Source organism: Lissotriton vulgaris, chromosome 1_1 (assembly GCF_964263255.1).
Source record: "Lissotriton vulgaris chromosome 1_1, aLisVul1.2, whole genome shotgun sequence".
In the NCBI taxonomy this organism is placed as follows: domain Eukaryota; kingdom Metazoa; phylum Chordata; class Amphibia; order Caudata; family Salamandridae; genus Lissotriton; species Lissotriton vulgaris.
This window is the reverse complement of record NC_141685.1, coordinates 738,800,266-738,823,164: the sequence shown is the minus strand read 5'-3', so window position 1 is coordinate 738,823,164 and position 22,899 is coordinate 738,800,266. Positions and strand designations below refer to the sequence as shown.

The following is a 22,899-nucleotide window of genomic DNA, read 5'->3' as shown; positions in this document are numbered from 1 at the left end:
CATCTACCCAAGTGTCCATATGTGGCTGATATTATTGAAAACTCTGCGATCTGTCAAAACCCGTTGAGGGCAAATCTGGTATTTCAGATGTTACCAAGCAACTCACCAGTAAAAACCTGCTTACTGCGCACAAACATTGAGTAGCAAAGTTATGCATCCTTAATTATACAATTAGGGTACGAGAATATGTATGCTTTTATTTACTGTCCGCCGTGCCCATAAAGCAGTTCTCACTGAAAGTATATCCACTCAGTATTATGTTTATCAAAGTTTGGAGATGTAGAATGTTTTTGAGTTATTTTGTTTTGTGCTTTTTTAAGTGAATACAATCTATTCTTGATTTTATGTTGAGGAGTGTTCAGCCAGCAGTTTGTCATTGGCATTTATTCATTATGTTTAGATTACAGTGAGATACAGTGCAGCCTTACTTACAACAGTGTCTCATTTGTTGTCAAAACCTGCTGATGTCTTCTCTCATTTTCAGGCTGGTGAACAGAAAAGTGTGGAGCGGAAGACCGCATTTGGGGGCCCCGTTGTTAGCTCACTGTATCAGGAGGAAACGATCAGGTAAGAAGAGGAGTAAACAAAAACCACAATTTCAAAGGTGTCAATTAGTGGCATTCCTTTGCTTGGTGAGTTTTTGCCAAACCATGAGACTGTCACAATCTACATTTCATGGCTTGTGAAGATCTGAGTTGTGACAAATTTGATGTGACTTTTGTTACAGTTTTACCTGCTCGTGAGTGTGCTGCCCTGAATCAGTTGAAGACTAGGTGGTTATGGTGTTAGATGCAATGTGTCATTCTAGATTGGACTAGAAACCTAGAAATACCCTGGAATTAGCACCAAAGTTCGTGGTTTGCCTGGGAAAATAAGAGCATGTGTTGAATATTGTGCGAATTGCTACATTGTGTAGTAGGTGACAGGTTTATGGTTAAAGTGCCCTTACATTGTCAGTAAAGCACACCCAATGCTGTGTGAAGCAGTTCCCGTTCATCAGAAAAAACAAAACCAAGAATATCGTTCAGGCTGAGCCCCATAGAGAAATAGAAGCTTCCGAGATCAAGCACAAGAATCCGTAACCATTTCGCAGTAAATATATTTGGGGAAGAATCATCTCCATTTAAAAAAAAAAAAATAAGAATTACAAATGCTAAGGTCCGTTCTTGTTATTTCCGAGACAGTGGTGATTCAGTGCATATAAATGGGTTTCGCTCATGCAATGTTCTGTACAAATAACCTCTTAAATAGAACTAATTTTTAGGTCGAATCCTCCCAGACAGTGCAGCTGTCTGGTTTGCTAAAGACATCTTGGGACAATCAGAAAGCAGACCTAGGAATGCATTCCGCCCATTGCTTACTATTAACTTTGCGGTTTGTAACTCACATTTTCTAGTTTTCTTTTTGCTGGCTTTATTATTTTTATATGGTGGTAGGAATCTGATTTCTTATTTTGATGCAGTAGATATCACTTCTATATGGATGTGTATGATAAGTACTCTGTTTTATGTGAAGCTGATATTATACTCTACAGACCGCAGATAGCATACACATAAATATAATGAGGTTTTGGTCAGCCCACATCAGCTGTGGCTTACTTGCCCTAGCCCTCTTAAAAAGGCATGGGTGGCTCACCATGATCTGGTGGGACCAGCATTTGGCATTTCCTGAATGTTTACTTTTTTGTGTGGCGCCCTGAATCTTGCACAAGTTAGCAGGGCTGCCACTGTGCATGCATCCCTTCATACTGCTGATCTTTTCTCCTGGCACCTCTGACACACTGGAGCCATCATGCAGCTCCTGGGTGCAAATACCGTCTCTTCCCTCCTCAGATTCTTCCACCACTAAAACGGAGCCTCTGGCTGCTGGTATGAGGCACAATCGTTTTAATAACCATTCAAACATGGCTGCTCTGGTTCTTCTGCCACTGTAACAGAGCCTCTGGCTGCTGCTATGACATTATCAAAAATGCAACAAAACTTACAAAATTCAAAAGTTCACCACAATGCTATATCACATTTCATATTTAATAAACAAAAAGTTCTGGAGAATCAACAAAGCAATTTTATCGTTTCAAAAGAATGAATCAAACAATAAAAATTTCAAACGATTCAGTTTTGGAAATGCCAAAATGCATAAGTAACTCTTGTAAATCAAAGTTATCTATCAACTATGGATCGTATTAGACTGTAAAGGTCTTTTTCTAACGATTTTGTAATTGTGTTATTGTCACACCACCTTTACCCAGTCCCACATTTACCTTATCACCTCCATCCTACCCTAACACTTCTTTCTTCTTCACTGAGAGCACGTTCACATTTTAATATGAGATAGATAACTTTGATTTACAAGAGTTACTTATGCAGGCATGCGCCCCTGTGTAAGTCTGGCGGCACATAGCTGTCATCTGGGGACTAAGTTGGAATCACAGGTGCAACAACATGCTCCATGTTCTGCGCTGCGACTTCTGAGTGGCCCATGCCCTCGCTTGGGCTTTGCTTCATACATTACGACTACTGTAAAATGGCAGTCAGACATGCATGCTGTGTGAATCCGGTTGTATGTCTAAATGAAGGCATACATGCCATTCCTCCCTATTCAGGCAGGAGACTACTCATTTTCAAGGTGAGTCTCCCGTCCCCTGCTGGCAGAAACCAAATTCTTTGGCCGGCTTCAGATGTCAGGGGCTGGTCTTGTGACTCGGATTATGCACTACCACTAATCTGCTCCTGCAAGCAAGTGCACAATATTTTTGTTACAATTTATCTGCCTGCCATATTGATTTCTCTGTCCTCCTGACCGGTATAGATAAAACTTAAATTTGAAATTCTAATATATGATCCTGCAGCAGCATACATGCAAGTCTCATACATGCCAATAGACCCGATGCAGGCCGCTATTGTAGTCAATGGGAGAAATATATTCCCCTGATTATTATATATATATTTTTTAAACAAACTTTATTGACTTTTATTTTGCGTACAGCATACATCTGTGAAATAGCAGTGCACATTTGTCTTGGGCAGGTAATGCAACCCATTGACCTGCTGATGTTGGCAATGTCCTTGTCGTGCCCCATCTGCACATTGCAGCTTGGAAGTTCACTGTAGTCCCTTTAGCTATGCACCATAAATATACCCCCCTCCCCCGCTCCCGACAATAAGGCCTCATTCAACAACTATGAACCCCGCCCTCCTCCCCGTACTGCTGTCTTCCCTTGAGTATCGTTCAGATCGGTTAGTATGCTCCCTGGTATTCCAGGCGTGGACAGTGATGGTGTGCTGAAGCCTTCCGTTGTGGCCCCTTACCGCACCCGTGGGTGCTGATGCTAGACCCATTCTCGCTTTTCTATTGTGTTATCCCATATATACCCCTGATTATGTTTTAAAAATCTCCCACTTTCCTCTTCCAAAATGTTGGCATGTATGTGAAGGCCATGTTGGAATCTCTTTCCTCAACACGTTGCTCCTGTCCCTAGCCTGCAACATTGCAGCAGCCTATTAACTCTCACGAAGAATGTGAGTAATTATCCATGTGCTACTGCTTCAGCTCAACCTAGCTTTTCCTGCCACATTGTGATGTGAGAGATGGCTTTGACAGATAGGCGCCATTATCAAGAGCAGAGTGCTTAAGAAGGAGAGTAGTTCGCTCATGGCATGACATCAAACTAATGTAAAGAACTCATGCACATGCATCACGACCTGCTGCCTTTGGAAATACTGCTTACGCCATTCGTGAGAAGAGGTAACGCTTCGTAATGAGACAATACTTCACAACTCTCTTTCTGTGGTTGAACGAAGCACGGCTCAAAGCCTGCTTATTCGTTCCACTTGCTTCTTGTTTTCCTGCAACCGTTTATTCTTTTCTGCACCATTCACATGGATTTTTTGTCCCTCGTCTCCTGTTTAGGTCTCGCCTGTTTGCGAAAGACTTCTTGTGGACTAAACCAAAAACTTAAAGTAGAATTCGAGCAAGCCTACTAGTTATCATTGGTTGGCTTGCTCATTACTTTTGTTTTTTATCACCTCACTTTATTGCCTTTCTTTTCTCTTGTAATGTTTGTCCTTCCCATGGAGCAAAGCTTCCTTCCCATCCGTTTGAATGCATGTTGTGCATCTGTCCACCTGGTAACTACTTTTTATTTGTTTCCATCCCTCTAGGAGAGTGCACGTGTTTTCTTCCTCCCTCCATTATGTGCAGGCTTTCACCCCTAAAACCCCGCTCCCCCCTCTCTCCCACCCACCCCCACACCCCTCCCCCCCCCCCCCCCCCCCCCCCCCCCCAGCAGTGTCTTCAGTGTTGATCCTTCCTCCCCTCTAGGCTTTTCCATTGCTTTCTCCAACCATCCTTGGCTTTTTCCAATTTATTTTAACTGTCCCAAAGATAACCTCAAGCTTCTTCATTACTCCCAGCCTGCTACCCTTGCCATGTGGCTTCAACCCCACTGGCTATCCCATTGCTCCCTCAATCCATGGGCATTTCAATTTAAAAAATGTTTTTTTCACTTTTACTTTTTTCCCCCAAGGGCCTGGCATTTGCAATTTGCTGCTGGGCTGCTTCACGTTCCAAGCAGTGCTTTCATTCAAGTAAATGTTCCAATCCAAGTGGAATTCTGGTCATTTTCATGATGTTACATGGAACATATCCTGCAACCATGAATCATATATATATATAGGCCCTTTGCGTTTTCCAAAGTTTTAGGATCCCAATCTTTGCTACTGCCATCGATGTCAGAAACCATGTTTTAAGCTTGTGTGATTTCAGGTAAGACAGATGTTTTGTGCCATAGCACAGTTTGGGTAAATAAAGGAGTACCTATACCCAGACCCAATCTCACTCTGTCCCAGATATCTGCCTAGTACTTTTTGCTCTTCAGCATTCCCACCATAAAGTAGCAATGTCACAATTAGGCTGCACACCTCTCCAACTGCTTAGGCATATGTAATCTAAGAGGGATCTGTGCCACAGGTGTAAAATATTGAAATTTTCAAACTGTTTAGTCTCGCTTTCTTCGATCTGTTATTCTAATCCAAGAGTAAATCCTCTCCATTATTAATTGTGATATGAATCACTCATCTGTATTCTCACCATGCCTGTACACTTCGAGCAGTAGTGGTTATAAAACACTAATCAATGAGAATTTATTGAGAATCCAGCACTGTACCCCTGAAAGAGCTAGGAGTGGTAGTAAGGAGGGAAGAGTTGGCAGCCTTGTTGGATGTGCAGGGTCCACAGTTGCTTACTGCCATGGTATTTTTGGATAGCCGCCACACCTTCTGGAAGTCAATCCCCATGCCCATTCTTTTTCAGAACATTAGAGAGGTAAGCTCACTCCACATAATCAAAAGCCTTTTCACCATCAAGTGGCATGGCAAATTGGTCACCACAGCTGTAGATATGCCACAGTGCTCTTCAGTGCTTGGTGGACGAACAGCTTGGAGCAAACCTCACCTAGAAAGGATGGATTAGAGGAGCAATTAAGCCTGTTTGCTGGGACTTTTACCGGGAAACAGACCTGTTTAGTTTGATTAAAAGTGTATTAGATGTGCGTGGTGTGTGTTTTGGTCAAATTTCGCTTTGATATAGAATATCAGGGTCTCTTCGAATGTGAGGTACCATTCACAGCTGTTTGTCTAGCAATCTAAGTGTCTAGTTTAGTCTGGGATTCCCTAGTCCTCTTCTAAAATATAGCAGTGTTTCTCATAATTTCTCCCCTCATATATGCTTTACCTGCCACCCAAAACGTCTAGGCAGAGGCTACTGACTCATTTTCTTCTAGGTATGTCATTACAAAGTATCGGGAGGAGCCATGCTGTTAGGCTTTTAATACTGTGTCATATTCCTTCTTAAGGAATGATTAAATCTTTTTTATATGGGGGCGCACATAGGGTGTTTGTATCATGACAGTACTACCACTGTATCATTCATTAGGCACACATACAAATAATGACGTAAACGCTCATCTTCGGATTGGCTAGGGGTTCTTTTTTTGTATTTTCCGATACAAGGTGGTAGCATTACAAAAAAAAGAAACACAGTTTTTACCTCCACGTATGCGCTTTTTAGAAGCACACCGACCCAGCAGCAAATTGCAGCTGCAAGACCCTTCAAAAATGTGTTGTGTTTTTTACCATGCTTGGGGAGCAGGGTCGGAGCGGAATAGAGGGAAACAACAGAAAGCAAGTAGGGGAGCAGCGGATGGCTGGAAGAATTTAAAAAACAATGTAAAAAATTGGAGTAGGAGGAAGCAGTGGACAGGGTAATGGCGGAGGGAGCAAGACAGGGCATATGTTGGAATAAAAAGCCTTTTGAGGAAGAGGAAGTTGGGAGAGGAGGGGTAACGCAGCGCTTAGGAGTGGTGTGCGGGGTGGGGGTTTGGTTGGGAGGATGCAGCAACATGAGAGATCTTAAAAACACATGCCCTCTGTTGGCGTGCTTAAAGAAAAAGAAGAAAAAGTTGTTCCCTGAAAATGAGCAGTGGAAGAATACCAGTCAACCAGTTAAAAGGATGGTAGAGTGTCTATGCTTTAGAGGGGTGGGCAAGCCACCGAATAAGAAGCAATCCAATGTGATACTGGTATGTAGTGGGCAGGCTGTACGCCCTCGTAGTATGTGAGACAAAAAATCTGACCATGTGTGACAAATGGCGCTCTTAAAGGCCCCACTTTAGTGGTCTCACATGTACCCCAGGGGAAATGTTCGTGCATCTGTATGAGAAGTCTCAGGCCCTGCTTTATTTGTCCCCCCCGGGTGGGGTACTCGCAGCACAGAAGCAGCGATGATCCTCCCGCCTTGTACTTTTGCACCACTCTCCTTCGCCCTCTTTCTTTTGCCAACAGAAATGTGTGGCCCTCGAGCTGAGAGAGAGCCAGGCTCGAGTTTGGCTCGAGCTTTTAGTGTCTTACCTGCCTTTAGTCTGTGGTCCTTGCAATCTCACTGATGGTTCTCTACACAGCCCTCTGTCCTCCCCTGAAGCCATGCGTGCTGCTGTATTTTTTTAGATCGTACCATAGTGGTAGTGAAACAGATCCTGAAGTGCATCCAGTTGCAGAGTAGCTGTGCCCCTGCCTTGCCGTACTGCTTAGGCTGCTGGGGAGGCGCGAGTTAACAGCCCATTGCCTTCAAACATTCAACAGTTACCTCTTGGCCCAATACGCAAATATCAGCCAGCAGTTATGATCCACCCACTTAATTTTTTTCCTCAATTACATTGGTGTCCTTGGTTGGTTCGGAGGCGTGACTTGTGGCTAATAGTAGTGTTCCATAGGGGACTGGGTCAGTATTCCTCCTTAATTCCTGTAGATCTGCAGTATGCAGTGATTGCTCTGCTGGTGGTTCGTGAATTGAGGTCCTCCATCCAACCCGTCAGCTGCCATAATTCTCCTAACTCAAGCTCTTTCCTGTATGTTTCTATGATGGGATCGTTTGTATTATTAGTAAGGTGTTCATCTATTACATTATTCCGTCGTTGACTCTTTGCTTGTGGCGCTGTATTTCTTCTGGATGGTGGTGCAGAAGAATGTTCTCCTTTAATGATTTGTTTATTTTGTGAAAGGAACTGCTTGTCGTTTTTGGAGGGTTTTTGTTGTTTCTGATTTTCGAAAAGATCCTCGTTTTGTTTGTGGATTGGCTCCTGTTTTGCATACAGCATTATATGGAATCATTTGCATTTAGGCACCCTCTACTGTGCAGGGTATTTTCTGGCTGTGTTGTTTATGTTGTGAAGGAATCTCCACTCTTTTAGTTGTGTGGCTTGGCTCCCCTTTTGCATACATTTTTATATGAAGTCATTTGTGTATAGGCATCTTCAACTGTGCAGAATATTTTATGCTTGGGTTGGTTATGTGAAGGCATCTCCGCTCTCTGTAGTTGTGCAGCTTGGTCTCCCACTTGCAAACAAATGTGAAACATTGCTCCTTAGTGCAGTGCTGAGTGACACCGAGCGCAGCTTGTGATAAATGACTGGGAAGGCGATTCTTTGGCAGCGGAATAAATGAAGCACTTTGAGTCCATCTGCCAGGGAGTTTCAGGTCTGCTTACCCATTGCAATTGTGGTTTGTCGCCAGTCCCTCCGAGACGCTGCACGTTACAAAGCAAACCGGGAACCCACAATATGATGAAAGGAGAGAAGACTGAAATATCTCTGAAAACAACCTTTGCAATCTGACCCATGCAGGTTACAAAAAAAAAGTGTGCGCCCAAGGAACAGTTAATGTGTGTTTTGGCGAGAGAGTGAGTGCGTGTGTGTTTATGTTTTTAATTGCAGTCGCAGCCTACGCCAACCTGCAAGTCCAGTGCTTAATTTGTGCCGGTGTTTGCCAGCCCTTGGCACTGCCACTTATTTCATTACACCGTCAAATAATAATGACAGCCACCAGAAGGTGGCGCAGTCAGTCCATTTGAAAAACGAGGGAAAAAGAAGTGAACAAGGTGTATAATAGTTAAATAACCAATTAAAATAAAAAGTAGCATCAGGGTGCTCAGACTATTCTTACACCTAGGTTGCCTGAGTCACCTAGTGTAGTGCAGATTGTCACATTTGTAGGACTGTTATGATAATGATAAGGAGGTGCTGTTGGTACTGCTGTTTAGTAGTGCTGGCAAGGACAGTAGGGAGATGCTAACTGCAGTGGCTGTCTGAGAAATAACCTAGGCCGGAGCACTTACTATTTTACAATTAAGCTCTGGCTGAGACCCCTTTATATTAATCCGTTCACAGGTTTTGAAAAACAGTATCGTTAGGTTGTTGATTTTTCACACTAAGCACTCTACAGTGAATTCGTAGTTTGTGGCTGCAATACATTTTAATGGCATTATGGATTTTCAGCCCATTTTTCCTCATGGTTTGTCACCAGATCCACTGGATGATATAGCTTGTCTATGTCTGCCTCCTTTCGCTATATGCTCTTGCCCCATCATATCTCAGTAGCTCTGTGTAAGAAAGTAGAACATTTTGGGGAGAGCAGTCTCTCAGCTCAAGGAGGAATGACACTAAATAACTAACTTGTCAGGTCGAAAGCCAAAATCACTATGGTAGCTATGGCGAGGGCTATTGCAATTATGCGGCAGTCAGACTATATTATGTGGCAGAGTTGGCCACATTATGCTGCAAGAAAAGGCAAATTATATGAGGTAGAGTGGCACAATTTGTTTATTACCTTATTGTAAACATATTTATATAGCGCTTACAACCCCTGACAAGGTAGTGAAGGGCTCCTTCGGCGAGTAGCACACTACTATTTTTACACGTTACCATCAGATCAAACGCTTCACCTCATTAGTACCGCTTTGACACCCAAATACAGAGATAAGAAAAAGAAAGGGGCGCAATCAACCTTTGTGATGGGCCTTCCACTGTGTGTCAACATGTATTGCTGATTTTTTTAGTAGTTTTTGATCAGTTCGAGATAAAAACAAATTGCCATTGTTGTTAACATTTGCATATTAGGCAGCAGATGATGACTTGTGTGCAAATGCGGCAAATCTGTAATGATGAGGAAAGTGCCACAATCACAAAATCTCATATTTCCAAGAGCCCTGCTATGGCACAGAGGAGGCCAGCATGATTTAGGGCTATATGTAAAATATTTATGCAGTACCAATTCCATACCGAATTGGAGAAATAGAGTAACATTTAGAAAATAAAATGAAAAAAATGTAATTAAGGGAATCAGAGACAATCATTTTTACAGTTGTGTAAGTAAGATTAATGCCAAAAATCACTGAGCTTCAATGATGGTGCATGGAAGCGGTAGACCAAGAACTAGGCATTATTTCAGTCCAGTAACAATGGTCAGACACTCCAAAAGGGTTTGACCTGGTCAAAAGATTTTACCTTTGACTTAGGCTTTTTTTTTAAAGATCTCCGAATCCTCCAGTGGGGCAGGCTGAAGCTGAATTAGAGTAAGGTCCCCCTGACTGCTCCAGAGGTCTTGGAAGTCCCCAAAAAGTTGAAGTGGCAATTTTTCTGTGGTAAGGACTCACTCCAGAAGGGGCAGCCAGTTGATACTGGTCACTTTAGGAAAATGGCCTTTTGCATTTTCTTATGTTCTTGTAGCCTCACAGGAGGTCAGCGAACATACCTTTGCAGTGCACTTTTTTGTTCTTTATACAAGAGGGAGCAGCCCCAGTCCCTTCAGGTCACAGCCAGCACATAGTGTCCTCCTCTGATCTTCTGCACTTCCATAAAGTGTTCTGGAGAGGGTTCCTAGGTATGCCAGAATTCTGGTTGGAACTAGCTAGTGAGTTCAGCTGGCTACTGGCTCCTCCCTAACCAATGGCGCAAAGGTTTTCATAGGTAGCCCTATGCACTTTTTCAGCAGTTCCTGTTTGCCCTACTGCAGACAAACCAACCGTTCCCCCCACTTCTAAAATCAAGATAGGGAAACCCTTTCTCCCTTGCCGCTGAGAAACAAGCAGTCACCTTCCCTGTGTCCACTTCAAACCAGTTCTGGGGTTAGCTTCTCTACCACTAGGTCCAAAGCCAACGTGGCCAGTTTGGGCTTTGGGAGGGGGGGTGACTTTACCTTCTTCAAGTTTTTCCTTACACTAAACTTTGACTGGGCAGGCCTAACCTCGGACCCTTTCAACTGCCCTTCCTGGGTTCATAGAAATGTAATGTCCCACACAGTCCATCCTGTCTCCAAGCCTAAGACATTGTTCTGTTTGTTGAGTAGCTTTCACACCTCGTTAAGGCCCAGCACTTGCCAGGCAGCTGCTGGCAAGCTAATGCAATTTAGCCTCTAAGAGCTTCGGCAGGGTTGAGGAACTTTCTGAAAGTTACTTTTCCTAACAATTTATTAAAAATGTAACTTCACCTATGAATTGACTTTTAATAAATAAGAAAAACTGTCTTTCAATAACCATTTTAGATGTTTCTTGTCAAAAGTTACAGATTAATGTTTTTAATCAGTACGCCATCCCGGCGCGGTGACACGCCGGGATGGCGTAACAAAGCGCTTTACAAACTACCTTATTATTATTATTATTACTTTGATGTTTTTTTAAGGCTAGTCACTGGAGTAGCATTTCAACTTTAATTTAACACGTTACACTTTCAAATATCAGGCACCTTATCTTGTGTGCGACAGGGTGTACTTCGGGATGACATAATTAAAAGCAGGCCTTTCTGCATGTCAAAAAGAGCAGTTTTGACCGGTTGGATAGCAGGTTTTTAGGCTACTGCAGCCAGGCCACACAGGATATGCCTGAAGCCATGTTTGACTGGTCCCATACTGTGGATGGCACAATAGACGCTGCAGTTCACGCGTGGTATTTACATTTCAGTCATCTAGTGAATGAACGTTGTCTAAAGCGCTGGAATGCCTTCGGGTAGCCATGTTCGATACAAATACGTCATCATTCATTCATTCATTGGGTGTATTTCCTTCACCATATACTTGGGACTAATTGGCAAGTTAAATATGTCACTCGAGAGGTTAAACAATTTAACCATATTTAAAGGGGGAGCGCAGACCCTTTACTTCTGTTTAGCAGGGGTAAAGTCGATAAAGTTCAAACACAAGGAAAATTCTGGCCCAGAAAAAGGATAAAATGTGTTCTGAAATTCAGAATTGTCAGATTTGCTACACTCTGCTTTTCTCCAAATGCTTCTCTGGTCTGTCCCTTCACTCTACCTCTTACTTCCTCACTTTTGGGGATATGTGTTTATTTTATGGGTAATATACAGTAATGTGAGGTGCCTGAGGCTGTTACGGTAGGCTCCTTGTCATTTGGCTGACATAAGGTAAGCCACTTTTTTGTGGTTGGTGTGAACGTTGTATATCTTGGTAGTGTGTCTTGTACTTTTTGTCCTAGTTATGATGATGATGAGAATGGTTTATCTGTGAATCACTATAAGGGATGGTGCTATTGTTATATCAGAGTGCTATATCTCTTTGGGTTATGTGATGGCCTAGGTGTACGTTTGAAGGTAAAGCTGTGTTTTACTTTAAAAAACATTTACTAAATTGTAGTTGGCCTTCATAATGTAGCCAGTATTGCTTTTGATAATTGAATACACATTATTTGATAAAAATGAAATATAACAACTAAAAGAGTGACAAAAAGAATCCGTTTGAGACACAATCGTAAAACTACAATTTTGTAAACATTCCATTATCAAATAAAATCATACTAGCCAACTTTGAAAAGTCAAATGAAATCACTTTAGCCTGACTTTAATTTTACTTGAATGTACTTGCTGTAATATACCCTAAAATAGTATGCACAGCTTTTATTTTCGTGGTTAACAGAATACCTGTTGTCTCGTTGTTACCTTTCGAACACCCAACTCAAAATGGTTCAGGTTTATGGGATTTTTTTCAAGTTCTAGAAAGGTACACATCAAGAACTTGTGCATTATGTACATGTCTGAACCCTCAACCACATTTCAGTGCTTTAATGTACTTCATTCCATGCCATGCCTTTTGTCACCCAAAATAAAAAGTCCGACGAAAATTAGATTTAGAGAGTTCACAGTCTGAAGACTGACCCTATGGGTTGGTTACATAGTCTTCCAATGTTAGCTTTTCGTGACCAGAACTGGAGCAGTATATATAGAGCATGGTGAAAGGCCCCACAGGCTAATAGATCCCTTTATTCATGTACAGAGATGATTCGTTTTGGTACCTGTACAAAATAATTATTCTGCATCAACACAGAATAACCTGAATCTGGCCTTCTATAACAATGTTGTCCTAAACAATTTACAGTTATAACCAACAAAAGTGTCTAGCAAATCCATACGAAGATTTCAATCACCACAATCGAAAGTGTCAAGGCGCCTGACCTTGTCTTTCTGTATGTAAGCTTGATAAGAATGGGCAAAGTATTGCTGCACTCTTACACACTAGAGCTAGCTTCTTAGGGCAGCGGCAGCCGGCACGGATCGTCAGTGGTGTTACGGGGGTGAAGGTATGTAAAAAAAAAAAAGGAAATAAATGTACTTCCTCGCTACGTCTCTCCTCAGTCGCCGTATCTCCCCTCCATCTTCTTGCCGCATCTCGACCAGCCAGGAACACGAAGCTCCTAGGCTCCCCTGACCAACCACAATGCTGCAATGCAGCGTTGTGATTGGTCTGAGCGCCGTGGTTCGGCTCTCAGCCAGGGAATGGGAACCTGGGCATGTTCTCCACCCAGGTTGTAATGCAGCCTGGGTGGAGAAGATGCAACGTGCGTATGACTGTTTCGCCGGCCCGAGAGTGCCGACCAGCCATTGCGCACCTACAGAGTGCCCACCACTCTTCCCCCTGCTCCTCTGTGAGCTGAGCAGCCATGCTGCACCCCGCCAAATTGCAGCAGCAGGAACAAATAAAATAATATCAAGTTATTATTGTTTTATTTTTCCTTCATTTCACTGCAGCAAAACAGTGGGGTGACGGTCCTCCGCCTTAGCGGAGGAGCCGCCACTGCCTTCGTGCTGTGCCTTGTTACCAGCAATGTAAATACTGGTCCACTTTTTGATATGCTCAGCTCCGCCATCAGGGCTTGTCAGTATTGGCTGAGTGATACCTTAGTTTCAGTGTTTTTAGGAATCTTCTTTATCTCTACTGTTCCTTCTTTGAAGTTGGAGAGTGAGGAGGGACTTTGATCCCTTTTCAGACTGTGGCCAAGTATCCACCTGTTATGAAGCTGGTCCCACCTTCTCTGTTTAATATGACTTAAATGGAGAAACATCCCCACGGGTATTGATACCTGGGCTTTGTGGTGTCACCGCCTCTACCTCGAATCTCAGCACGGCATGCCTTTTAGGAAAGGTGGTGGTCAGCAAAGCCTGACACAGGCGATTGGCAACATACTTGTCATTTGTTCATAACGTACCCCTCTGGAAGACCCTGAAAGAGACATATTTTTAGACCTTATGTTTAAATATATGTACATGTGCGAAGGATCGTTTTTAGGTTAGGACAGATATGGAAGGTAGTTTTTTATTCTCAAGCAGACAAGATTCTACAGCCAACCCCTGGAAGGAACAAGACTTTTCAGACTGCTTTTTGTGATGAAAACTGGGACGAGATGTGGGAAATTGAGAGCATGGCTTGTTTTGGGGTGTCTTGTTTTATCTTGAGAGAAGAAAATGTTAGATCAGTCTCTCTGTTGCCCCACCCCCATTATCGCATGGTTCTGCTCAGACTGTTGTTAATGTGATGTCTGTGGTAGAGGTGGGCGAACCAATGAATTAACCAGGAGAGCAGAGCCAAGCCAAGGATCTGGTCGGCTCAAGGTTTTGACATTAGTACATCACGTTAAAGAACTGCCCTGAGAAGTACTTAGTGGTAGTTTCCAACATGATTAGTGCTTTAAGAAGCAAGACCAGTGAGTTGCCATGTGAACCCTGTACGTGGCCCAGATGATTATAGAGCAACGTTATAGTCTATTAAATCCAACACAGTAGGTTTTGTACGACTGCTATTCTGAACTCGCATATTTGAAAGCACTTTTTTAAGTCATGATAAAAGGGATTTTTGATGAGATACATTTTTTTTGTCTAATTTCACACAATTTCCGTGGATAAGCCATGATTTATCCAGTTTTTCTCGTTTCAAGTTGTATAAAGGAGACACTAAATGGGTCTCTAAATGTATTTCCTTTTTTTTTTTAACGCTTTGGTTTTGCCTTCCTCTTTACTTGAGCACCAGTTACATAGCACAATGTCTTATCCATTTTTTTTAAAGGCACAGTGATATAATGCGATTTGCCAATAATCACAGTGTTGAGCCGACGTGGAGACTCGAACCTGGTTTCCCAGTTCCAAATTCGGCCGCTCTGGCCATAACACCAGATCATGGGTAGCAAGAGGACGGAAGGCAGAGAAGCCACTTGAAAGCTCAGCTCGTTATGGGCTCGAAGTTCCAACAGGACCTCAAGCTGAGCCAGAGCCAGTCCTCCGGCTCCTGACTCAAGTCTGGCTGGAACTCTCAGTGTCTCACCTGTCTTTAGTCTTTGGTCCTGCAATGTCATTGATGGTTATCCATACAGCCCTCTGTCCTCCCCGTGAAGCCATCAGATGGTACCATAGTGTTAGTAAAACAGATCCTGGGGTGCATACAGTTGCAGAGTAGCTGTGACCCCGCCTTGCCGCACTGCTAAGGATGCACTATGACTGACACATTTGAAGGCATTGTGCTGTTAACTCGAGCTTCCCCGGCAGGCATTGCCTCACATGCCCAGAACAGTTTAGTGTTCAGGAACCGCTGCTTCTGTGGCTCCTGTCCTGCCGTCCCATCATGCTTCACTTTGCTTCATCCCATGCAATCTATCAGAATTTTATTAATCACGCGAAACTCCAGCAGCCACCTGCCACCCCTCTCCCTCCCACTGCCAGGCCTCCATAGCTCACAATCAGTGGTGATTGATGGCTTCTAGAATTGATTAGTTGTTCTGTGAGACAAATGAACTGTTTTGGCAGGAAATAGCAGAGGTCAATGTGTGTGGTCAGGAAAGCTCGGCACACAGGCCTCAGGAATCTTAAGGAGTCTTGGCCGCCCCTGAGCCCGTGACTGCATTTGCCTCAAATGCACTTCTCAGACGAGGCCTAGACTTTTGTAGATTAATGTGGCTGCGAAATTCTCACACCTGCTTCACAAATATGTGGCCGCACTATTTGCCAGTCGGCCATTTCTGCCTTCTCTCATCATGCTCCCCGCACATGGTCTTGGGTCTCAAAACTAGAGTGGTTAGTGTGTCATTCTATCAAAACGTTTTTCCTCCACCTCTTATGGATAGATAGATAGTAGTGTGCAAGCTACTGTAGACCCTGCAAACCTCAAAGAGCTTCAGCCTATTTTCATGCATTGTGAAATGCCCAATTGTGTTTAAAAACTGTTCATCATTAGGAATTCTATTTAGCCAAAAGCATGAGTTACCATTGATAAAAAATAACGCCTGCTAGAAATAGAACATGAAACCTGCAGCTAAAAGTACCAGCCTCTTGCGGTGATTTGTTGAAGGAGGTTGCAAGAGACCTTTCAACCTGGTGAATGTCAGTAAGATGTATTTGTGTGGTAGAAACATGTCAGTGACATATGTAGCAGGCCTGTGTTGATTTTAATAAGGTAAAATATAACTACATGTAGAAATGGAGGAACAGCTATTTGTTGCTTCCTGTCTTTCACTGTGTTTTCACACTACATAGTATTACTACATGAGGGTGGTGGGGTACTATAGTGCAATGCCTAAGCTTTTCTAGTCTGTGAAGATGAGAGGACAAAAATGTTCTCTGAAGCACCAGCCGGTTTCACGGCACGTTTTGAAATAAAGTTACTTTTACCCCAATCTCGCAGTGAAAAAGTCTGCCATTGACTTTTAAATCACTCTTATCGAGAGAACGGTGGAATCAATAGAAATACAAAGTCTTGTGGACCTCATAATGAAAATTGTGGACTTCTGGGCTCATGTTTTCTTGAAGGTTTTGTAGTGAGGACAATCAGTTTGACTGTTTGGGATTTGATGCGTGGAATATGAAAGCTATATTTAATTTGTCACTGGCAAACCCAAAATAGATAACCCTATATGACTAGTCAATGAGACTCTCCAAACCGTAATGGGCTTTCTGACTCCGAAAGTTCAATGAAAGCATACAGATGGTAGCAGCTCGTTATACATGTGCTTGTATCATAAAATGAGAACGAGAGAAATAAAATAAAAAATCTTTGACAAATAATTCATAACACATATGCACATATGCTCCATGGACAAATATTATAAGATTAGGATCCAGGTAAGCATTGATTGCTTGTATGTTTTAATTCTAAACAAGCGTTGACAGAGCCAATAAGTCTTGCCTTTGGAATACGTTGACTTTGTCAGTGCCTTTCTGCCATGATGTGCAGCGTCGGAGATGTTGTACAGCTTTAGCAAGAATTTGAAAAAGGCACAACGATGACACCACAGTCTTGTTGTTCCGTTGACGCACGCATGTCGGATGACATGTGTGCACATGCGTCACAAATCATGAGCAGCAGCAGAATGAAATGGTGTCATTTACTAAGTGTTTTTTTATTCACCGATTCAACATGGTGGGCCACCACTTGGATCGGTAAATAAAAAATGGAGATATGGTTGAAGTTGCACGGACAATGCAGCAAGTGGAGGGAAAAAACACTGACACAGCTGGTGGTAACTTCATCATTGCATTTTTTTTATTATGGGGTGGAAGGCAACGCAGAGTGCAGGTGTGGGTTCTACATGGACAATGGATGGTTTAGGGGAAAAAGCGCTATGGAGTGGCCTGCAGTGTCTGCGTCATGTGTGATAGTGAGTGGAGGGACAACTCGGACAACGGATGTCCATACGGACATCAGAGAGCGAGAGCATGTGGGGCAACATGTACAATAGAGGTTAAGCAGGTGTGGTTCAACAGACAACCGAGGTAATGCATGGGGGCAACACGGACAACTGAGGGTAGCCAGGAGAAGTTAAAGCAAGCAGATGGACAACAGAGGTTTGGGGGAGCTGAGGCAAGTAGACAGCTGAGGGTCTGTGAGTGGAAGGAACACATAGGGTTAGAAGTACACAAGGGAGGGAGCGGAAAAATCAATCTCGTAGAGTACTTAAACACAAAGAAAAAAGTAGTGCCTAAAAAATTAGCAGTGGAATGACACAGGTAATGCATCCATACTCCAAGGGAGGTGCGGTGGTGAAACACCAGATGAGAAAGGAAGCCTACAACAGCTGACCAATAAGAAACAAGCAAATGAGTGACAATGAAGCCAGACAATGGTAAGCAATTGGGCGACCTCTAAGCTTACTGCATAAAACAAAAGCTCTTGCAAAGGACAGCACATGCCCTGTCTTAGGCGAGACCTAAAAAAAAGCTCCCTAAAAGTTAGCAAGTGAAGAGTACAAGTCAGCCAAACAAAGAGAGGGTAAAGAGGATATCCTTAAGCATGGGGACAAATGTCAGATGGAAAAGGCGGACAAGGAAAGCTATTGAATAAGAAGCGAGCAAATGCGAGTGACAATAAAGCCAACCAACCGTAAGCAATGGGCAGCTATGAGACCCTGTAAGTTCTTAGTAAGCCACAGTAGGTAATTCGCCACTAGACTGCTTGCGCTGCCTGGTAGGTGTGATCTAAAAAGGACGAATTTCGACCTGAGGTTAGACCCCGAATACTTAATTACAAAACAGCAAATTTTGGACTGCCACCGAATAGAGGACGTAGTTGAATGCGTTGAGGATTTTGGGATTGTTGTTTTATCAAGACCGTACCATGAGCCCCAGTGTAAACCAGACCTGTAACTGTGCTGCACTGCACCGTCTTCCATGAAGAGAGAGGGGTGTGGTGCAGCGGCCAGAGCGTCTGACTGGAGTGCCAGGCTCACGGATCAATCAGTAGCTCAGCACAGCACCCTGCGACTCTGGGCAATAGCTCACTTATACTCCCCGATGGCCCCCAGCGCCTTGAGGTGATTAGTTTGAATTACAAATATCGGAAACATAGATGAAGTGCCTCTGCCCAGCCTATAGGATTCAGCGATTACACTCCTCGTATCTGAGATCAAAGGTGCATTCTCTTCACAGTGCCTGTTGTGGGGTTAAGAGAAGGACTGTCTGTCCTGCTGTAAGGAATTCTTACTCTACAACGTTGGACATAATTAATTCTCGATATTTCTTGTATTTGTTGTTGTGATCTGGATTCGGTATGAGGTTCACATTCTAATTCTATCCACCACAGCATTCAGCGGGGGGCAATGGATCAGCCCCCTTCAGCCTAGGCTTTCTTGCATGAGATTGACTGCATTTGCCTGATCACATATGCACATCCACCTAAAAAGAAACACACGGCGGCCACCTTTTGCGTTGGGGGACATGTGTTCTTTAAATTACCTATTGCACCAGCTTGCTAAGTTCAGGCCTATTGGCTTTCCTAATTCTTGTTTTTTTTGTCTTTGCTTTGGTTAGCCCAGAGTGGTAGCAGTACCCTTTCAGGACATTGGTAGGATTTCTCGGTGCCACCCTCTGCCGTGGTGCAGTGCCAGGAAGGCTGAGGTCTCCCGGTGATGGGTTTGCCTGGTGAGACCTCAGCTGGCATTAGTAATTGGGGCAGCATGCGGTGTGGATGAGGGAAACCTCTGGGACATCATGCCCCTACCAATCCGTGTGCCATCCCATTCTTATGAAAATCACCCACTGCACGGCGAAACATCACAGCGGCGAGCAATTACAAGCTTTGGGCTTCTGAGGCAAACGAAGAAAGGCGCTGCTAATGAGCTTCTCCTCTGTCCGTGCCCACAGCTCCTGAGAGGGGCACAGGATTAAAGAAGAGGGATAATTGCAGTCCCTCTGAGGGGGCAGGGGACTGAAGTGGAAAGATAATTATACATTGTGAGAGTAGCTCCCCTGGGGGCAGAGAGAGGAAGTGCAGTGAAAGCCAAAAACCTCCTTTTTACCCATAGTTTAACAGTTTTTTGCTTGCTTACCATCTAGATTCAATAGACCTTACCCTGCTCACTACTTCAGTTTTGTAAGTCTTCCTAGGGTTGCCCCATTTCGTTGTCTGGAGTCTTACTAACTTATTTTGACTACCCCTTTTTCAAGTCTATTTAATTCCTTTCTCTTAATTTCGTACCTTCTAATATTTCGTTATATATCTTTCTCTTCCACGAACCGCTTTTTCTTTTTGTCTATCGTGCCATCAGTCTGTAGTTCCTTTCCCTTTATTTCTACAGAGATTTTTATTAAGTTCATTGGCTCACAAAGCCTATTGTGCACCGAAAAGGAGAAACAAACATTACAACAGAACGACAAGAGATTATGGAAATTTAGAAAAGGGCACTAAGAGCATGTGCTCACTTAGCCGCTCAAAGGATCACTGGAAATTTTCTCGCAGGGCGACTCAAAGGGTCAAGGAGAAAGAAACATGTGCAACATTTCTGTTCAATGGGCAGGGTCTAAATAGATTTCCAAGAAATACAGGGCTGGGAAAACATTTACAGGAGAATAGAAACAGTTAAAGGGATTTGTGGCAAATTTCCATTGGACAGTACAGGAGGGTGGGTGCGTGGCCTATGCTTGAATTTTCATAACCACTGTATCCAACATCAGGGCAGACATGGAATGCCTTTCTAAAGAGTTCTGGGGCTCACTGCTGGCCACTGAAAGACTCCCACATGGTTCATCCCAACAGATTCATGCTAGCCACATGCCATGACCTCCTCTTGCCATTATCCCATTTTTTTTTTTTGTATGTTCTTATATAGCGCACGATCACCTGGGGAGGTATCTCGGTGCTTGCCTTGGGAACCCGTCCTGGCTTTTCCCTGTGAGATAGCCCCTACAGGGCATCCCCAAGGTGAAAGCGCGGCATCCCGCCGCGGGGGGCCGTTGTGGAGATTAAGCAAGCTTACTGCCCAGAGTTGCAGAGTGTGATCCCATGATTAGGTCAGGCACCGAAGCGAGAATTATCGAGTCCGTGGACATTTGAGCTCAAGACCCTGCCGCGTCGGGAATTGAACCCTGGTCCCGGGTCTGACCTCTACTTCAGGGTCCCATGACATTCACAGTGATCCAGTCTATCCAGACAGACCTCTGATCCTCTCCACTCCCACCCATGACTGCTGAGGTAGACCTTGGAGTAGGCCAATATATGCAATATTCATCAAGGTGAACTATTACATACAAGAACACAATACAAGGGACCTACAGAACCGATCAAGCCTGGGAGCACGCTTCTAACAATAACTGCGCTTCTGTGTTTCACACCTTCATCCATCACACCGCTAAGCTCACTGTGACATAACGGGATAAATGCAACTTTGATGGTCATCACACACGCCATGGAAATACTTTCAACATTGAATCTAAACAAGGACAACACCCTTCCAACCTCACACCCCCGCATGGTGTAACATGCTTCCTATGTGCGTAAGTGCTTTAGCGGCACACATAGGGGTAGGGTAGTAAATGGTATATAAATGTTACAGTACAAAAAGGAAAAACCAATGCACCCAGGAAGAATGGTCAAACGATTCAAAACCGAATATATGCCATGGTTTCAAACGATGGACATGTGACCACTCTCCCGCCTGCCAGTCATCCCTAGCCTCAAAATGTGGTTGCTTTACTCCTAAACATCAGTAATAACTTGGCAGAGTGTTATCCCGGAGTAGCTAAAAGGTTTGGACCTATAAAAGGCACTCAAGACAAATGTATTTACAAAAATCTTGAAATACTTATGGTATAGTGTATGTTGGAACCGAAAAAGTTCCCTGAATGGGTCAAAGAATATGCACCCTTGCCCTTCGTTCCCCTTAGCGAGGTCCGGGCGGGTTTAGGGTTTTTAGACCTTTGTGCATGTAATCTTGAGTGTATGCTGAGAGTATGTTGTGACATGGAGTGAGACTCTGTTATGTTCAGTTGTTCAGAGGCATAACATGTGTGCCTCATTTACTGAGTGAGACTGTCGTCAGCTCACTGGGCAGAGGAGGACCTACAGTGGTTTCAGCATGTAGATCTTATTAGTAGCACAGGCTTTTTTTGCCTTATACCTGCACAGGGCGAGAGGCCTATTGAACTCCCCTATTTAATTTGATCCGTCAGTCTCCTGTAACAGGGTCCTTTACTGCATTCATATGGGATATGAGTGTTGTGCGGTTGTTTTACAAATACACGTGTAGCAGTTTAATGATGGAGTGTGTCTGCTGTGTTGATATGTGGCAACCAAGAATCCAAGTTGATTTGCTTGGGCAAGAGTGGTACACAAGATGGAAGTGGGAGAGAGCCTTCGAGACAGCAGTGTGAATTACCAGGCTCCTCTAAGGTATTCCTCTTGTCCTGTCTAGGAGATTAGACTCTGTTGCTCTTGTTAATTAAGTACTACTGCCTTGAAAGTCCAGTGTCCTGGGATGGGTATTTTGCCTATTCTGTCCTGCTGTCCTGTCCTGTTAATTATGAGCCATTCCACAGACCCACCACCTTAGGAGAAACTGCTGTGGTATCCATCACAAGGTGAAGAATTCATCAGAAGAACAACTTACCTTTGGTAATGCTGTTTCTGGTGCATACTCTACCTAACCATAGATACCTCGCCGCTCTCCCACCTCCCTGTTATGTGTAATGGTTTCCTTTCTTTCTTAAAATACCCTGGTTTAGGAATCTGCACACTGATGGGCTTTGTGTCTGTCATGGAAGAAACTGACGCCAGCGGTCATGGGTGGCACTTATGTGCTGCTCGGATCAACAGTTCTGCGTGAAAGATCGCCAAAACGGAGTGGCACAGCACCACCTCCCTGCGCAAAGGAGCACTCTTTTGAGCTTTCTGGGTCCAGTCGGACGTCTGAGGATTTTCACAGTGTAAAGAATCTGCAGTTAGAGTATGAACCAGAAAGAGCGTTATCAAAGGTGCATAACTTGTTCTACATGTAGTGCGGGCAGATTGTGAATAGGCAGCTAGTGAACTACTGGGACATGTCATCTACCAATAAGGAAAGAGATCACCTGAGAAGAAATGTAGTGCCATTTGCTGTCCTAGACCTTTGAGGACAACTTACTTTGCATTTTATCTGCTACCGACAGTCTGTTGAGGCCATACAGCCAGGTTACCCAACACAGTAATTATTCCCAGATATGTGTTTGCTCATTTTGATGGCTTTATGAAATTTTATGTAGGCTATTGAGCTGTGTGTTTAGAATTGAAGTATGATGTCCTTTTTTAAGAAAAAGCATTGGTTTGACATTGATTGACTGAGATAATTCGTGTTACTGAATTCTGCGTGTCTGCCTTAACCATCTCCCTCAGTAAGCCGTGGACTGCATGGGTTCGCTACCCCAAGGGCCAAGTGACAGATGGGTGTATTTGGTGCTCTGTTTTGTGCTCTAAGTAAGTTGAAGGCCCAGGGCACTAGTAGTAAAAGGCTTGGATTGTCACCGTTTGAGCCCAGATAATCCTGCCTACCCAA

The 22,899-nt window shown here is 43.7% G+C and overlaps 1 protein-coding gene across 1 annotated transcript in view; it reads left to right on the top strand.

The window, feature by feature from the left end:
* Nucleotides 1-22,899, top strand: part of ACBD6 (acyl-CoA binding domain containing 6) — a 357,145-nt gene that overhangs the window by 143,829 nt on the left and 190,417 nt on the right. The window contains exon 4 of the mRNA XM_086955446.1: nt 485-567. Coding sequence (XP_086811572.1) covers nt 485-567 — 83 coding nt within the window. The remainder of the gene's footprint in view (nt 1-484; nt 568-22,899) is intronic.